Source organism: Protopterus annectens, chromosome 8.part0, assembly GCF_019279795.1.
Source record: "Protopterus annectens isolate FY-2018-M chromosome 8.part0, PAN1.0, whole genome shotgun sequence".
Lineage (NCBI taxonomy): Eukaryota > Metazoa > Chordata > Ceratodontiformes > Protopteridae > Protopterus > Protopterus annectens.
In genome coordinates, this window is record NC_056741.1 from 1,796,619,598 (window position 1) to 1,796,638,842 (window position 19,245).

The 19,245-nt window shown below is 42.5% G+C and overlaps 1 protein-coding gene across 1 annotated transcript in view; it reads left to right on the forward strand.

Moving 5' to 3' along the window:
* Positions 1 to 19,245, forward strand: part of CNOT1 (CCR4-NOT transcription complex subunit 1) — a 4,219,019-nt gene that overhangs the window by 3,421,749 nt on the left and 778,025 nt on the right. The window contains exon 36 of the mRNA XM_044079520.1: positions 3,252 to 3,394. Coding sequence (XP_043935455.1) covers positions 3,252 to 3,394 — 143 coding nt within the window. The remainder of the gene's footprint in view (positions 1 to 3,251; positions 3,395 to 19,245) is intronic.

Genomic DNA, 19,245 nt, shown 5'->3' on the forward strand with positions numbered 1-19,245 from the left:
AAGCATTACAATGTGGGAACACACAAGAATTATCTGTAAAAATATAGTCACAGCAAACACATTTACCACATTTGAACATCCCAGTGGTATTGTCTATTGTCAGTGGTTCAAATAAAAGAAACGTTTGATCTTGTTTCTCAAAAAATGACTTAAAGGTTTTAGACTTTTTGAAAGTAAACTTAGGAACAGACCCAGTAAGTGGTTTCAAATTTCTGTCACTGGTGATGATTCTCCAGTTATTGTTAATAATGCTTCTAATTTGCTTCATATCCCTACTAATGGGGAGTGAAAAGCTTAAGGATCTGTTAGTGTCAGTGGATGGTTTAGGTGAAGTAGTGAAACACCATTTTAATATAGGTTTAAATCTGGTGTGTCTCAAGGAATTAATTTCATTCCTAATAGAAAGAACTACATGTAAAGGGTAATTTCTTTGTACAAATAATTCAAACAGTCAGATTCATAGTTAAAAGTCTCATCTTCACTAATTAATCTAGAAAGCCTCACAAACTGGCCCTTGACTAAATTCCTCTTCATAAAAAATGGGTGCTGGCTTCTAAAGTCCAGGTACTTGTTTCTGTATGTTTCTTTTCTAAAGATGATTGATGAAAGTTCGCCAGTGGATTCATTAATGGTTAAGGTGGTGTCCAAGAACGAAACAGATGTGCCTTTGCCAGCAATAACAAACTTGAGAAAACCAATGCTAGTAGACAAGGAATCAACAAACATGTGCAGTTGTCTTTCGGTGCCTCTCCATACAAAAAAATATCCTAAATAAATCTACAGTACTGTTCATTTAGTTCAAACCCGGGCAAATACACCGTGTCCAATTTCCATTCGCTTAAAGCAAAGTTTGCGAAAGCAGGTGCCATCTTTGTGCCCATGGCAATACCTCTCACCTGTTTCGCAATGATTATTTAAGCCGTAATACTCTTACTGATCACTAAGGACACATCTTATGCGAAGATCAGTCTTCACTGAGCACAAATCGAAGCAATGTTGTTTCCACTTGTCATATTAACTCTACTTATGCAATTAACATTTCCAAAGTGATTAACATGGCTTCTTCCTCTAGTACTGTAAAGGATTCCACTACAAACACTTGTACTGTAAATCCTACTGCTGCCTGTGCTTCGGAAACCATGAATATTTCCAGCACTCACAGACAGATTTTACCTTTGCTTTCAACAACTTATAATGCCCCAGTTAATTCCACAGCCTCCTTGGATACTTTTCACACTAGTGATCATCCCAGCACAATTAATAGAAATTCTCACCTCATCACTACGAAGATAAAAAATTCAGGTAGTGGCCAAACTGGCACTTGCGAACTGCTTCTGCTTCGGGCTCCTACTCTGCAAGAAAGATTGATGTAATGGCATCGGCTGCCTGTTTTTATACCCCTGACGTCATGGAAGAAGCAACAGCATCTGATGCAGAAATACTAAGTCACTGGTATTCGGCTCAACTGAGGGCTACTTGCAGGCAGATAACCCAAGTGTGATGACTGCAACAGTGAATGCACTCTAACATCTACATTTATGCTAAGTGTACACAACTGTACTTTCTCTAGGTCACCTAATCCTTAAAGGCCATCTGTTCATTCCAGGGAGATCATTATATCTCTCCGTAAATCAGTAAGAAGACCCATTTTTGTGTAGTGCATTTTTGTAGCCTTCACACAAGCCACTTGACAAGTTACAGTGATTCCTAACTAGAAAGATAATAGGATTGGAAATGTATGTACTTCATTCACTGGGTGAGTGGGGTGGTCACTTCTCTCCATCCCTTACTTTGGCTGTGATGCAGCAACAGTTTTGTAAAGAATTACATGACTAATGCAGAGATGAGCAGAGGCATAAATTACAAATGTACATAGATAAGAGTTACTTAAATAGTCAAACTTTTGTTCGTTGATAGGTTGTATGTTAGGCAAGAATGTAACCAAAAAGTGAAGAGAGATTTTAAGCATGAGAAGAAGTTAAGATAATTTAGAGAGTATAAGATGATCTTAAAGTTAACTTGGTGCATTGTCAGGGATAAGGCATGAAAACAGATTTTATTGTAATTTACTCAGTCTCTAAAGCATGTACATTTATAATAGTTCTGTAACTGTTTCTTTAGTGTTTTTTCGGTTTGTGAATGTGGTCATGTTTGGTACACTGTTTAGTAAATAAAAGTTTAGAAAAAGATTTTTCGCTTGTAGCTGAAGAATGTTTAAGTCCTTGAGTTTGAGGCTGTTTCATTTTCTTAGAGTAGTTAGGTTTGTGTGGAGTTAATGTTAATTAGAGGTGGACAGTATCTGTCATTAAGAAGTTGAGTATTTAGCATGCAGTGAAACTTGACAAATATTTTCTTACAGGTTATGCCTGCTCTGTAAGACTATGTCTAATCTGGTTCTGTTTGAAATTCTAGACCTGCAGACATTCTACTGGGGAATCTGACCATATTTTGAGACCAATCTTGATTCATGGTATGAAACTAAACCTTATAAATGTGGTCATCGGTTAAATTCCTTGATAACCTCTTTGGAGGTCTTTTGTCCCCCAGAATGCATTGTTACATTATTTCCAGTTCATGAAACCTAATAAAAAGAAGATGACATGGTCACTGCACAGCAATTTACAAGATTATGATTAAAAGTCATTCATTTGCTTCAGAAATCTTGATTTGTTTGAGGAAAAGGAAATTAGGGTTACAGCAGTCTCCTTTTTTGATGGGGTTAATTTTGCGTCTCGGCTAAGGGTCTGTTATTTTGAATAGAAGACTTGTGTGCCAGCAGCTAAATCCCATTCATCCATAACTGCGATAGCAGCGAGAACCTATTATACAAACTGTTATGGCTACATTGCATACTGTCATAATAGCAGTACTTTCTTAGAGAGCAGTACATCTCTCTTGTCCCACCTATCCTCCTCCCGCTTTGGAAGGAGTTTTTTTAGTGCTTTCACTTCTTTAAACCTTACTTTGGAACGTCATGCACACACAGGACTGCAGGAGGTTTCTTGGTGCATCAGTGGCAATATCTGGGTGGGCTGCAGAAAAAGCACTGTCTGAGTACTGCTTTTTGGGGATGCTGATCTACTCAACAGAAGTGGTGACCTGTGACTTCCTGTTAAAAAATCTGCAGTTATGGTACGAGCTATTCTGTCATGTTTTGTATTGGTAACTTAATTCTGGTGACTGATGTTAGAAAGTAGAACACATTTACTAGTCTGAAGTGTATATTAAGTTTTTTTTTTACTGACTTCTAGGCTGTGGAAGGATTGCTGGATGCTACTAGTGGAGCAGACGCAGACCTCTTGCTTCGATACCGAGAATGTCATCTTTTGGTATTAAAAGCTTTACAAGATGGACGTGCCTATGGAGCGCAGTGGTGTAACAAACAAATAACTAGGTAAGTTTTTTAGTAGTTTGACTCTCACACTTCTTTTTTATAGCTGTTTAATAATTTTTTTCTGCCGTATAGCTTTCATTTTCAGAGGATGAGACATGCAATAATTTTTTGTAAATTTGCAGGATGCTCTTGCATTAGACCAACTTTAGGCGTGTTTATAGTTCATTTCTGATGTGTATGTTGCTCACTGTTAATTTTTTTTAGAGTTAATGGCATAGTTAGCTTCTTGTTACTATGAGTAGGAAGTAGGAATAACAGTTTTAATGTGAACCTCTTTTAAGTTTGGTATATAGTTTTAGTGTTGACCGACCATTTTTTGTCTTGGGTACAGTGTTGTCTGCCTAAGAATTTATTTTTATTGCACAAACCTATGAAGAGATGAAACTCTAGATGTGATGTTTTCCTGTCTTGCCTTCATTCGTAGCAGATTGGGTTCAGAACCTATTGTCGGTTCTGACTTGGCCTTATACAAAGCTTGAGGTCTTCCACTAGCTCATGGCCGAAACCGTATCCCATGAAGCACTACAAAAGCTCCCCAGGTTTTGTTTGCCACTAAACAAGATTGTGTGCTTCCTACTGGCTCTCAGGCTAAGTGGCATTTTTGTATTTATATTTTTTGGATAATTGTCAGTTTTTTCTACTGTTATAATCTAGCTAGTGTTTATTAAGCAAGTTTGTGTGTTCACTTTCTGTGATTTTTGCTGTTGGCCGTCATTTTCTTCTCGAGGCCTTTTTCTTACTTTATTCTGGCTTAAAAATTATTCTTAAGCCCATTTTACTTAGAGGGCTTTCTTCCTTCTAACTATATAGACAGGATCATTTAAGTTAGAGAGCTGTTTTAACCTTGTTTTTCCTCTTTAAATTATCGGGCTAGCTCGTTTAAATTAGAGGGCTGCCTTTGCCCGTTTAAGTTAGAGGGCTTTTTTTTTCCCTTGCTCATTTTTGGTGTGATTCTTTTTATTAAAAAAAAAATAAATAAAAAAAGTTGGAGTACCTTTTTATATATATATATATATATATATATATATATATATATATGTGTGTGTGTGTGTATATATATATATATATATATATATATATATATGTGTGTGTGTGTATAGCTCTCGTTTTTTCTGTAGTTACCTTTTTTTTTTGTTGTTGCTAGTTGTTACTATGTCTACTAAGCAATCTAAGGACGTTAAACCCTCAGGGTTTAAGAAATGTGTTAAGTGCGGCCAAAAAATGTCTGTTATTTATAGACACAGTTTTCGTCTACTGTCTCTGAGCAGTACACCTTCAAGATTTTTGTGCCGTATGTCACTCTTTTAGTCATAGAGTACTACCGGAGAGAAATAAACTGATTCTGAGAAGCGTATTGAAGACCCCTTTTTCCGAAGCTATCGAAGAAGGTCAGGGTCTTTCAAAGTCAGGCTAATCCCCCTCTTCAAAATCAGACAAATCTGGGGAAAAGGTCCTCTTCCTCAGAGGCTCAGTAGGAGCCATCAGAAAAGTTACATAAACTTTCATCTTCGGACCCGAAGTCTATTGGGCCCGAGAAGCCTTCTACCTTGGTTCCTTTCATTTCGGAGCCATTGGTCTTTCATGTATGGAGCCTGTCCCCAGAATTGGAACTGGTATCTCCAACTTTAAGGTCTCCCTTATTGCAGCCTACCAGATCTCTTGCTCCTCTAATCGATTTTCCTGGAAGCCTGCCTGATGATGTGGATCATGTGGTGCAGAGGCTATTGAGGACACGGCACTTGCCAAACTCTTGTCGGATCCAACCCAGAGGGCTTCAGAACCGACAAAACCTACCCTTTCACCATTGATTCCTTCTCCAATTCGATTTCGGACCTCAGAGCCCGAAAGTCCTGAACTATTTGTAGTGGAACTGTTGGAGCCGAATCCTAGCTCAGGATCTTTGGCTCCGACCATTGCTCCAACATCCTTGGATCCATCCAGGAGTCTAGGAGCCCACACTCTCCAGTCAGGTCTGGGGAGTGCAGTCAGATTGGACATTTGTCGGACTGAAGAGTCTAGAAGCTGAAACTCTCCATTCGGGTCCAGGGAGTACAGTCAGACTGGACAGTTGTCTGATCTGAACTTGCCTCTCTGGGTGTTGGCTTGGCTGAGCTCAACTCCGACCTCCGCCTCGGAGCCAACCCTCTTGGTTCCGGGGATTCCCTGTGGCTCTTCAGAGCCAGAAGTCTCCTCGGACAAGGGGTGGGGGCTTTTGAGTTGATGAGACTACAGTCTCCACAGACAGGTCCACTCTCAGGTCAGGACATTCTTCTCCCAAAGGCACCAGTGTCTGTCTCGGTATCACTGCATCCACAGAGATGTGGAGACCCATTGGGCGACCCCCTCTTTTCTGAAACCTCTCCAGAATACCCTTCCGAAGAGGGCCCTCAAAAGAGACTATGTAACAGGAAGCATATAGACTCCCCAGAGGAGTCCATCACGTCAGATACAGACCTCCATGATTTGGAAGATTCCCCACGGTCACCCTCTGAGGATGTCTCATTTGCAGGCATCCTGAAAATATTAAAACAGAGGCGGCTGGAAGCCCATCAACCCTTTTGAGGAGGAGTCTTTATACCTGAAGGCTTTTGGGTCTCACCCTTCTGCTACTTGGGTTTCTCTGCCCTTTGAACTGATGCAGTTAGTCGAAAGGTGTGGCAGAGTCTCCAGACCTATTCTTCGGAGGCCATACAAATTCATCACTTCTTCTACAGACAAGGGATTTCTTACCAAAAGTGTCCCAGTAGATGCTAAGGTGTTGGTGGCGGCAACCACAAAAAAGAAACTTTCAGAGACATCTTCTTCTGTCCATCTGTCGAACGAAGAGTCTCGTGCAATGGGCAGATATGGAAAGCGCATCTTCTCTTCAGTGACTTTTGCGCACAGATTGCTGAATCATCTGACTCACTTTACTAGGCTTCAGAGAGATCTCCTGAAAGAGCTAGGAAGATAGCCTCCATGGTTCAGCAGCTGAAGGGGTATCAGATAAGGTGGAGAGCTGAGAGGAAACCTTAACAGTAGTCAACTCCATGAGGCTCCTTTCTTATGCAGCGGATGGCAAGAGCAGGGAATCAGGTTCAGGAATTGCCCTAAGGAGACATTCTTGGATGTGCTTGTGTGACTTTGCAGTACGCTTTAAATCTTCCTTTGTGAATGCCACTTTTGATGGCTCAACTTTATTTGGGGCAAAAGTCAAAGACACATTAACCAGGTGTGAACAAGAAGGAAAGACACACTCTGCCATTGGGGTTTGTTTTTCCCTACCTACCAGACCTTACCCCTTTGGGGTAAGAAAGGAGGAAAAATGTGGTTTCAAAAATTCCAGCGAGCTTTCCAGGACACACTTGGTGATTCTTCCCCCAGGGGCAGAGGGGAAGTTCTAATGGAAGACTCCGACCATGAGGCAAAGGGAGTCTGCAAAGCCAGGGCAACAGGGAATCCTTCCTTCTAAGCCCTTTCAGCCCTCGTGAAAGGAGGCCTTGCCTGTCCATCTCTGGAGACAGTTGGGGGCTGCTTATCTTTGTACCCAAAAGCCTGGCTAGCATTAACATAAGACAAGTGGGTATAAAGTATCATATCCAGAGGTTACTCCATACCCTTTTCCTTTCCTGTCCCAAAAACAAAATACATCCCAGATGTTCCACCCAGTCAAAGGGATCAGACCACTCTAGAAATACAAAATTGCTAAACAAGTCATCCAAGCAGTCCCCGCAGACCAAATAGGATCCGGAACTTACTCAAGGTTCTTTTTAGTTCCAAAGAAAACAGGGGACTGGAGACCCATCCTGGATCTCAGCAAGTTAAACAAGTCAATGAGAAAGTCTAATTTCCGTATGGTAACCTTCAGTCAATACTCCCTTTTCTGGGACGAGACAATTGGATGTGCGCTGTAGACTTCCAGGATGTGTGCTACCATATAAAAATGGACAGGCGATCCGCAAGTCATTTGTGCTTTTGGCTGGGAGCCAGTTGCTGCCAGTTTCGAGCTCTGCCCTTTGGCCTCACTACAGCCCCCAGAGTGTTCAAGTGTATGGCAGTAGTAGTAGCGGCTCATTTGAGACACCTAGCATTCCGAGTTTTTCGGTACCTAGATGACTGTCTCCTAACTGCCACCATCGAGCATCTACTATCCAAAGTGAGACACACCACTTTACTCCTCTGCTATTACCTAGGAATCACAATAAACTATGAAAAATCTGCTTTGTTGCCATCTCGGCGTATCATTTTTATAGGTGCAGATTTAGATGCAACAAATATGATGGCAAAACTTCCCTCCGAAAGGTTTCATGTCCTATGATGTCGAGTCTCAAACCTTCTTTCCAAGTGAAAAATACAAGCAAAAACAATTCTCAAAGTATTGGGAACCATGGCAGCTGCAATAACCCTGATTCCATTAGCATGTCTGCACATGAGAATACACTACAGAAGCTACTGTTCATTCAGTGGTCCATGCAGGAGCTACCTATGTCCCACCAAACTTGATAACAGAATCATGCAGGAAAGACCTTCATTGGTGGCTTTACTCCACTCAGGTGACATTAGGCCGTCTTTTTATTCCTTCCTAGCCATTAGCCACAGTGACCATAGATGCTTCCCAGATTGGGGGGGGGGGGGCATTATCTGGGAGCGGCAGTTCAAGACACTTGGCAGGACCACAAGGCCCATCTGCATATAACTCTGCTATTTGCGTTGCAAGCATTCTAGGACTCACTCTCACTAGAAATGATTGCAATACAGACGGACAATATGTCAGTTGTATGGTATATAAACAAACAAGGAGGAACCAGATCTTGCCCCCTTTGTCAGGAGGCCCTGAGAGTACGGCACTGGCCAACCTCCTCCCAACGCTTTCTGGTAGTAGATATCCTGGGGAAATCAAATGTGATTGCAGACAAACTCAGCAGATCGATTCTGATGCCTCATGAGTGGTCCCTAAAACAGGAAGTGGCAGAAAAGATTTTCTGCAAATGGGGCAGCCTTGCTGCGACCTTTTTGCCACGTCCATGAATGCCAAATGCAGCAGCTACTTTGCCCTGACCCCCCCCCCCCTCCGAGGGAGTCACCAAGGGATGCACTTATTCACGATTGGCCCATTGGTCTCCTCTGTGCCTTTCCTTTAATACCCAAAGTTCTTCAGAAAGCCAGTCACTTGGGAAGGAACTTAATACTTATAGCCCCATACTGGCTTCATCAAATCTGGTTCCTCTTCCTGTGGCCTCATCTCCTTTACAAGCTGTGGATTCTGGACCTCCTGACTCATTCATCAGAGACTGTCTATTCCTCCCTTCAAACCCTCAAATTACCAACTTGGCTGCTCCGATTCCAACCATAGCCAAGCTCCCTAATGTTTCTACATCAGTAAAGCATATCTCCATCTCGTCTCATAAGGCTTCGACAAGAAGGTTATATACAGTGCTTTTTACATTGCATCATTTGGGTCAACCCCTTGCCCCACCCAGTCCCACCCATGCTGACCCCCCCCCCCACCCACCCAAAATACTTTTTTTCTGCAAGTCCTCTTTCATGAAAAAATAAATAAATAAAATCTTCTCTCTTAATAATGCAACAATTGAAGTCACTTCTCACAGCAAATTATTAAGCATGATAGATAGAGGTAGTGGGCAGTAATCTTAAATTTTACCTGCAGTCTTGCATTATCCTTGTGCTGACGGGTCTACCTGTCCCAGTTCTGTTGTTTTGAAGAGCTCCTGTTATATCCTTTATTCATGGAGTTCCAAATGCAATATCTAGTATACATCACGTAATGGGTTAAAATTTGAAATTGATAAATCATGTGTACTTTGTTGCCAAAATCCTACAGTTGTATTTAGAAATAACTAAAATGAGGGCCTAGCCTGATAGTGAAAGGCCTGGCAAGTTTCTGGACAAAAGGTAAAGTCTTGCAGGCAACAGATATCCATAGCAGGGGTCAATGTGACTGGCAAGCAGGTTACGCTCACTGGGGACATATGAATTAATGTAGAGTCCTATCACTTCTATGAGCAACTTTACTTAGTAGTCCTTTGATTGAGAGAGTAAGATGAGTGAATTCTTTGACAAAGTGAACCCTCTTAAACTGTCACTGGAAAAGTGGAGTAGAGTGTTCTCTACAATTTCTCAAGGGGAGGTGTGCAAGGTTGTAGATGTGAAGCCTGTGACCTGTATGGGGTAAATGTAGAACTGTATAAAAGCCTTATATCAAATTGTTCATGGGTTGTTGAATATTTTTAGATCTTTCCAGACTTGCAAGGTGATTAACCTTCTCTTGTACATCTACCGTAATAATGGTCATCACTAAACCCAGGAAAGATTCCTTAGTGGTCACTGGTTGCAGGCCATGCCGGTTTCTCTTATTAATGTGGAACTGTATGTATATGTTCAAGTCCTAGCACAGTAGATTAAATCATTTCTGTCAAAATTTATCTTTCCCACACAGACTGTGTTTGTACTAATTTGGAAAATTGAGTATCTCTTAAAGACAGTGCTCTTTTACGTCAAGACTGAAAGGGATAGTTGAGCCTGTTTTGGTGGTTTTAGTTGACTTTGAGAAGGTTTTCAACTTGGTTAGAGAGAGTTCTTTGAAGATAGCCTCCCAATCTGTGATTATCTTTCAATGAAGCCCCCCCCCCTCCTCAAGTATATGTTTAAGTAATGGTTTATTGTCTAGTCCCTTTAGTTTGTACGAGGGCACTTGCTAGGGCTGTAAATTTTCTCATTCTTTTTTTTTTCTTTTTGACTATAACCCCCCTAAATAGGTTCCTTCAGCAGACTAGGTCCATTCATGGGCAATCCATGTGTAGGATAGTAAGGGCTGTACTAATGAATGATAATGATTTAGTCCTTACGGAGAACCCAAGAAAGGATCTCACTGAGATAGCTGGATGCCTGGATTACTGAAAAGCTTTGATTATCATTTCTGGGCAGTGTCTCAAAGCCAACACAGAGGTATATGTGGCCAACTCACAGACGGAGACTGAAGGATGAGGGTCTGGCTCCCCCTCTACATGGTCGTGGAATGTCCAAGATGTTTAGTGTTATACTTTCATCATCATGTGAAGTTTATGATAATGGATGCCAAGATTCACTTCTCAAGCTTTACTCTCAAGGTGAACCCCTTGACATCCATGTCTGAAAAATATTATAAAGAGGTTATGGTTGGAGACTAGATCATAATCTTCAGTGTTGTAATGATTTTTTGAATTAGAGTAATATTTAAGAAATTGTCCCCGATTTTCAGCTTTTGTCCCCTTGTTACTTGTTTTCTCCAGAATTCTTGATCAGAGAAATTAAGATGCATGTCCTATTTTTCATGCTAAGAATGGGCATCCTCAAAGCCTTTAGAGTACAGGAAAATGATAGCTTCAGCTTGTACAGAAGTCTGTTCTGTCTGTATTTATTCTACAGTTGTCTGGGAAGTGGAGAAGAGAGGGTAGAATTGTAAGGAATGGAAAGCGCACACATTTGTCAGGAAAGAGTCAGTAACTCACTGAGACAGACAAAAGGTGGAGATATGTAACATATACAGTCTGATTAGTGAATGATCTGAAATGTGAAAAGCCCCAGTCGCATGGAGAAGTTAAAGCAGTATGCACCCAGTACTGCTTGCTGTCAATTAATTGTCGATTACTGAAGCCATCATGTCACAGATAAGTACTGCATAATATTGTGCTTTACAGAATTTCCAAAATTAAAGAATATGAACTGCAAGTTAACTACCTCTACATCCTACAAAAAAGTTATGTAGTCCCATAAAACAATTTTTTTAATTACGCTGATGGAGTTTTAAAGAAAATTCAAAACTTTTTGCATATTTTCATCAAATGAAGTCTCCCTAATTCGTTCTTTGCTTTGAGTGTCAATGGCCGATCTTCGTCCTCGTAACAGCCACGAATTAAAATATCTTGCAGGATCGAAGAGTGAGAGTGGAAGGCCAACTAATCATATGAAGAGAAGTGCAGAAACAGTTTTTGTAAGTAATTAGGCTCTCATTGGAGTAAAAATTAGATTCATTTGCGAAAACCCATGTTCGCACTCACTTGATGAAACTGGAATACAACTAAGAGCATGCAACAGTGGCTGCAGTTTTTCGGACTGTTTTTCAGTGAGGTACGGAATCCATAAATTGCGTATAGTTTTCAACAGATGTCCCTAATTTCCTTTTCACCAAAGGTTAAATGATTATGTACATCCTTGGGCCATTGCTTTTGATCAAATATGCATGTCTGTTGTGCAAATGTGGCTTTGTCACAGTCAAGTAGCCTTCTAGACATTTGATTTTGCGTAAAACACAGTTGATCAATTGGAGGATCATTTTTGCAATCCTTGCTGTGAAGCAACACGCCACCAAATTGGAGATTTTGCACAACCATTGCAGCCATCTTGTAATAGTGACCTGGATTTGTTTGCCTTTTTTGAAAACTTGAACGAGCATTTGTATCTTTTCATTTGCTTTGTACAAATCTATGTTGCGATCTTGCAGTTCCAAGCTTACTTCTGACAGTTCTTGAAGGGTGTCACATATTAAGCCAAGATCTTGCCAAACTCTGGCACGATTTTTCATTGCAAACCCTCATGCATACACCGCTCCATTTGATCATGTGATGGGCATTGTTTGGCTTCCTCAAAATGTTTAACCGTAACTTCATACTTTTCCCAAACTGCAGACATGTTACAGTAACTTGATACCACTCATGGTATACTTAGAATTCAACCAATTTTTAGCATCTAAGTGTCCAGCTCTTTTGCACACATCTGTAATTCTGTTATTTTTTGGTGAGGAATAGTATAGCACATACAGCTTATCAAGGAATGCCTTAAATCTGTCAATGCCAAAAACTTGTTTGATTGCATCCCTGACAGACAGTTCCAGTCTGTGATTCACACAGTGCCAAAAGAGAACTGATGGAAACCGTCTGTCAGTGGCTTCTTACCACCACTTTTACATCCTAGCATAATGGCTGCACCATCACATGCAACACCAACCAAGCTACATTTCAATTAATCCTCTGTTAAACCATGAGATTTAAGGCACTCACGCAAAGAATTAAAAATCCCTTCTGCTGTTGTGTTTTCCAGTTCAGTTAAATCCAAAAATAAATTTACTGCTGAGTTCATTCCACTGTCAGCAAGACAGGTACAAACATAAACCATGAGCATCAGTTTGTTGCTCAACATCGTTGACTCATCACTAATTGATATTTTACTACTGGATGTGACCATCTTTTTTTGTAAAAAATTTTCTCATTTCATCACTTATGTGATTAACGATGTTGATGCATGCATTACTAGAATAAGTTCATAGGTTGGTAGTAGGCTATCGGCCCTAGGGCCTATGCAAGGCCAGCCATAACAATTCCCTGGCTATTTCTTCCCACAATATTTACTTCCCTGGAACCCTGTCTAGCAGGGCCAACTGATGTGATCCCCAGGGTGAATTTCCTATCTCCCATCCAATCGTCAAGGTTCCTTTTGAAGAGGGCCAAAGAGGCACTCTGCTTGACATGTATGGCCAATCTATTCCAGAGTCTGGGGAGTCTCTGGGTCAGGAACCTATTCCTCCAGCATGTTTTGTTTATTGTGATGACAAGGTTTAGATCCCTGGAGCGAGTGGCTCTTGAGGGATTGAGATTTCTTTAAGTGTAGCCAGTCCAACAGCTCTAGGTTTGACATGGCCTTCTATGTTAAGCAGGGAGATCGCCTCTGAGTAGACGATATGTGACAGAGTATAGCTGGAGTTTTTTTAGATGGTCAGCATAGGGCATCTGCTTTAGGCCTGTGATTCTTTTAGTCAGGTATTTCTGCAGTCTTTCCAGTTGTTGTAGATGTCTTGAGAGGTACACACCAAATGGGGCGTTGTATTCTGTAATGGGTCTAATGAGGGATGAGTACAGTGGGACAATGACCTCCTTTTTTCTGGATGAAAAGCCCGTAGTGATGAGGTGTGCCACATAGAAGGATTTTCTGACTGTTGTAGCAATGTGGTTATCGAAGGCGAGACCACTGTCCACCTGTGTCCCTAAGTCTGTTATCACACTTTCGGTGTTTAGTGTACTGCCATCTATGCGGTAATTCACTGGTACGTGTTTTTTCCCCAAAGAGGATAACTATACATTTCTTGGCATTGAGCTTGAGCCTATGGCACTGACACCAAGCATCTGTTACTGTAAGGCCCTTATATACAATATCCACATAATTTGGGGATTCAGTAATGGCTCCCACTTTGCAGTCATCTGCGAACTTTGTTAGCCAGAGTCCCTTAGTGTTGGCCTGTACATCAGAGAAGTAGATGCCAAACAAGAGCAGTCCCAGGACTGAACCCTGAGGTGCTCCACTTGTCTGGAGCTGGATTTGGAGTCTGCTACTTTTACAGTGTGGGTTCTGTCAGTAAGCCAGTTGGCAACCCTTCGAGTGACGTAGGGATTAATGCCCAGCTTAGTAAGTTTATCTATGATTCCAGAGTGGGGGATGGTGTCAAAGCCTTTGCGAGGTCCAGATAAGCTGTGTGGACTGCCTTACCCTCATCCACAGCTCTAGAAACTGATTTGAAGAAGTCAGTCAGGTTCAGGAGACAAGATTGGCCCTTCACGAACCCAAACTGGGTGGGGTCCAGTGTTTGAAGGTTGCCAATGTTTTTGTTTATAAGTTCCATGGCCTTGCAGATCTGGCTCGTCAGACTGATGGGGCGGTAGTTCCCAGGATCCAAGGTGGATCCCCCCCTTGTGGAGTGGGATAACTGTAGCTGTGTGCCACTCAGTGGGCATGAAGCCTAAGGTGAGGCTATGATTAAACATGACATTTAGGTGAGGTACCAGATCATTTTGTAGGTCATGTAGTACACAGCCCTGGATGTCGTCTGGTCCCATGGATGCTGTATTCTTAGCTTTGGAGAGTGCAATTTTTGCCTGTGTGGCAGTTATTACCGGAATTTGGCAGTCTTTCGGTATTGAGATGGGCCTTTTAGGGGGTGAGAGGGGGGTGAAGTTGGCACTGAATCGATATGCCAGGATATTGGCAATATCCATGGGATCAGTATATTTAATGCCATTCTGTTGTAACTCAGAGCAGATCTGAGCATTGCCATTTAGATTCTTGACATGGCTATAGAATGGTTTGTGGTTGTCTTTGGAATATTTGGCAATTTTATTTTTGTAACCTTTTCATTCATTTTCATTTTTTCCCGTAGAACTGCTGTACTAGTAACCTAAACAGTATATCCCTTGACTAAAAAGCGCAGCACTTGTTCCTAAAAGTTTTTTTTTCTCAAAATAAAAAAAGCTCAGCACTTGTCACTTCTATATTATACAAAGTCCCTCACTTGCGAACCCCCCCCCCCCCAGGAGTACCCACTTCCTTACTAAGTCCTCTCTTATTCAGTCTCATACCTAACTTCTTAATTTTTCTAGCATGTCGAAGGGCCAGATGCTGGCGTCTTCTCCTGCCCAGTTGGTGAATCTGGGAATATTGAGGCAATGTTACAATTGCCTCATGTGCACAGACAACCCTCTCCTCCTCCCACATAACACAAATACTTGTGAGAGATGCAGCTATTTAGCCAAACTGGAGGCTGAGCTCTCTCAACTCAGGACTGGCAAGACCAGACAGGAGGAGAAGGCAACTACACACACCACAAAACCAGCCTCACATAATGCTACCACACCACTGAATCAAACACATAAACACACAAAGACATACTCTGAGGCTCTGAGTAAAAATTTACCTAAACAGCAGAGGCCTCCAAAGCAGACACCCAAACAACTGCTACCTCAAGACACCCCACAAGCAACACATAAACCACAAAATCAGTGTGCAAAGCAGTCACAGCCCTTAAGGCCAAATACAACACCAAACATACTTGTCATAGGTGACTCCATAGTCAGACACACTGACGTCCCACTCACCAGGCTGAACAAGGAGAGGGTCACAGTAAGCTGCCTATCGGGCGCTAGAATCCGCCACATAACACAAGCACTCGGGTCACTCCACGGCAAGTACAAATATGACACAGTCATTGTCCATGCTGGTGTGAACGACCTGAGACGTATCTCCCCGGACTATATGAAAAGAGACATAGAGGAGCTCTGTGATTATGTAGCCCAGGCAGGTATGACCCTGACCCTGAGCAGTATCCTTCCTTCACCAAGAATGATGCCACAATATAGAGACAAGATGATCAGCTTTAACAATTGGCTTAATGTCTGGTGTCATTCAAAGGGGATCCAGTGTCTGTCTGCCTGGGATGACATGCTTGACAAGCCACGCTGCTTCGCAAGGGACGGCTTGCACCTGTCACCCCTGGGATTCCGGATATTGGCTAAGGCTCTTGCCACCCCATAGTGCCTTTTTAGGCAAGGCTCAAATTCTAAACCTACCACCCTAGAAAACAAAAATGGGAAGAAACTGAGGGTAATGCTGCTCAATGCCAGAAGTCTAAATCTCAAAATGCACGCACTCGAGGCCCTTCTCAGTATGGAGAACATCGATGTCTGTGCTGTAACTGAAACCTGGTTCAAGGCTCCTGAGAGCACCCGGCACTATTAGGTTTTACCTCATATCATGCGTTCCGCCCCAAAACCCGGACCACACCACAAAAGGAGGGTGTATCCATATTCATAAAGGATACCCACACCTCCAGGTTGGTGGCAACGCCAAGCTTCGGAAACCATCCAGGTGCAACTAACCATAGGCAAAACTGCTCTACAAATTGTAGCATGCTACAGGCCACCCTCTCAAACTCAGGAACCCCACACAGCCTTCCTGAAGACACAGGAGGGTATAAATGTATCTCCAAACACCATCATATTGGGTGACTTCAACTACCCAAATATAGACTGGGAACATTACTCAAGCCCTAACTTTTTAGCCCAACGGTTCCTGGAGTTCATAAATTCAAATGCCATGGAACAGCTAGTCACTGTTCCCACGAGAGGAGAAAATATACTAGATCTCATTATCACAAACATGGGGACAAAATGCTCCACACCGGAAGTATATCCCTCATTGGTGAGATCTGATCATAAACTAATCTCACTGGAAATCCACATCCCGCCCCCACCCCAAACAAAAAAGACCACAGTGAAGAACTTCTCTAAAGCAAACTTCACACTACTCAAGACTGGTGTGGTATCCTTCAAGGCCCCTGAGCCAGTGGAAACCACAACCCAAGCTGCGGAAGCCCTTACAAATGCCTTCTATGAACACCTCCAGGACTGCATGGATCAGGCAATCCCAAATAAAACCAAGACTCTTTCCACAAAGAGCAAACGTCCAGTGTGGTGGACCCCAGCCATTAACAAACTTTACAATAAGAGGAGAAAGCTATTACATGATAGAACAAAATCCATAAAAGGGAAGTCACCCCTGATCATTATTAGTAAAAAAAATACGAGCACTCATAAAATCAACTAAGGCCAATTTTGAGAGAAAAATTGCCATGGATTCAAAGGACAATCATAAGGCCTTTTTCGGCTATGTTAGGAATCTGGGTGGAAACTCCTAGATATGCTCAGAATTAGTCCAAAATGATACAAAAATCACTGAACCCACAGACATTGCCAACATACCGGCAGACAGGTTCAGTGCAAACTTCACCCCCCTCTCCCCCCCTAAAGGAGAGATAACTACCCCAGCGGAGTGTAGCCTCCCAGACATCTCAAATGCGCAGGTGAAAGCTGCTCTCTCTAAAGCTAAAAACACAGCATCAATGGGACCGGATGGTGTCCCCGGCTGTGTGCTACACGAGCTAAATGAGGAATTAAACCCGCACATAAGGCAGCTGTTTAATCTCAGCCTTACCACAGGATACGTGCCCAAGGAGTGGCGTACGGCAACTGTGGTCCCACTCCACAAAGGCAGTGCCTCTACAGACCCTGGTAATTACTGCCCCATAAGCTTAACAAGTCTAGTCTGTAAAGCTATGGAGAGGATCATAATGGAGCTCATAAACAAAGATATAGGGGACTTGCAGACATTGGACCCGACCCAGTTTGGCTTCGTCAAGGGCAGATCATGCCTTTTGAACTTGGTCGAATTCTTCGAAACGGTCACTAAGGCCATTGATAAGGGAAAGGCAGTCCATACAGCCTACCTTGACCTTGCAAAGGCTTTCGACACAATACCCCACTCGGGTATTGTAGAAAAACTTACCAGCTTAAATGTAAACCCGTATGTCACAAGATGGGTTGCAAACTGGCTTAAGGACAGAACCCACAGGGTTAGAGTTGCTGGCGCTATGTCAGACTCCAAGCCGGTCACAAGTGGTGTCCCAGGGCTTGGTCCTTGGCCCCCTATTGTTCGGCATCTACTTCTCAGAAGTACAGGCCAACATGGGAGGACTTTGGCTGACAAAGTTTGTAGACGACTGCAAACTGAGCGCCATAGTGGAAAGTGCATCGGACACGGATATCCTTCAGAAGGGACTCACGGAAACAGATAGCTGGTGCCAGAGCCATGGCCTGAAGTTAAACGCCAAAAAATGTATAGTCGTACCCTTCGGGAAAAACAAGGTAACCCCAAGCTACCATATAGGTGGCAATCCACTAAGCACAGAAGAGGTTATCAGGGACCTGGGGACCCAGGTTGACAGTGGCCTTTTTTTTGACACTCACGTTGCTAAAGTGGTTAGAAAGACCTTCTACATTGCCCACCTGATCATGAAGGGATTCACATCCAGATCTAGTGAGGTCATTGTTCCCCTGTACTCTTCACTTATCAGACCAATGATCGAGTACAATGCCCCATTCGGGATGTATCTCACCGACATCTGCAGCAATTGGAGAGACCCCAAAAGTTCCTCACCAAAAGGATAAAGGGACTCCAAAATCTGTCATATGCTGCCAGATTGAAGAAACTCCAGCTCTATTCAGTCGCATACCATCTGCTCAGAGGTGACATGTGCCTGACATACAAGGCCATGTCCAACCCGGAATTAATGGACATGCTCCACCTCAAAAAATCCAAATCCACCAAAACCACTAGAGCAAGCGACTTAATTAAACCTTAGCACGGATATAAATAGGACGTGCTGGAGGGATAGATTTATCACTCAGAGACTCCCTATGCTGTGGAATAAAATCCCGGTCCATGTGAGGCAGAGCACCTCACTGGCTCTGTTCAAGAGAAATCTTGACCTGTGGATGGGAGATCGTAGGTTTACCCCGGGAATCATCTCTGTGTCACTGCTGGACAGAGGCCCAACAAACTAATGGGCACAGTGTTTCTTCATATAAGGGGTGGCGTAAGCCACAAAACTTTGGGCTAGGCTTATAAATGCCTTAGGGCAGATAGCCTAGTATAAACCTATGAACTAGCTTTGGAAGATTTTATGAGGGATCTCAGCTTCTTACTGAGGCTGCTAAGGGAGATTTTTGCATCCTGGGATTTTCCTCTTTTCTGCAACTGTTTCTTCCTTTTTGTCCCATAACTGCATTTAGTTGTAAATCAACTTTAGACTCAACATTATGAAAGCTTTGGTTTTCTTTCACTGCCTTATAGGCAGTGCAAAAAATGTTCATTGTGACAGTTTTTTTTCTTTTGCCTGGGCCTTCAAAACCATCTGCTCCAGAATCGGTTTGTCTGCTTCAAGAAGCTTTGTGACTCTCAGATTCCTTGTGGTCTAATATTTTGTTTTCCACAGGGATGTTAACTGTTGCTGTCTACTTTCACCAAAGGAAGTTATGAAGTCATTGAACCATTCCTTTGCAATTTTGAGACCCTTATTAGTATCTGCGCCAAGACTTCCCACACTATGGCACGGTTTACATCCAAGTTTCTTATTGCAAATCGACAGCCAGCTGTACTTACTGCAGTAGTAATTTTTCTGGTCCAAAGTCCAGCAGTCAGGCCAGTCTGTCACC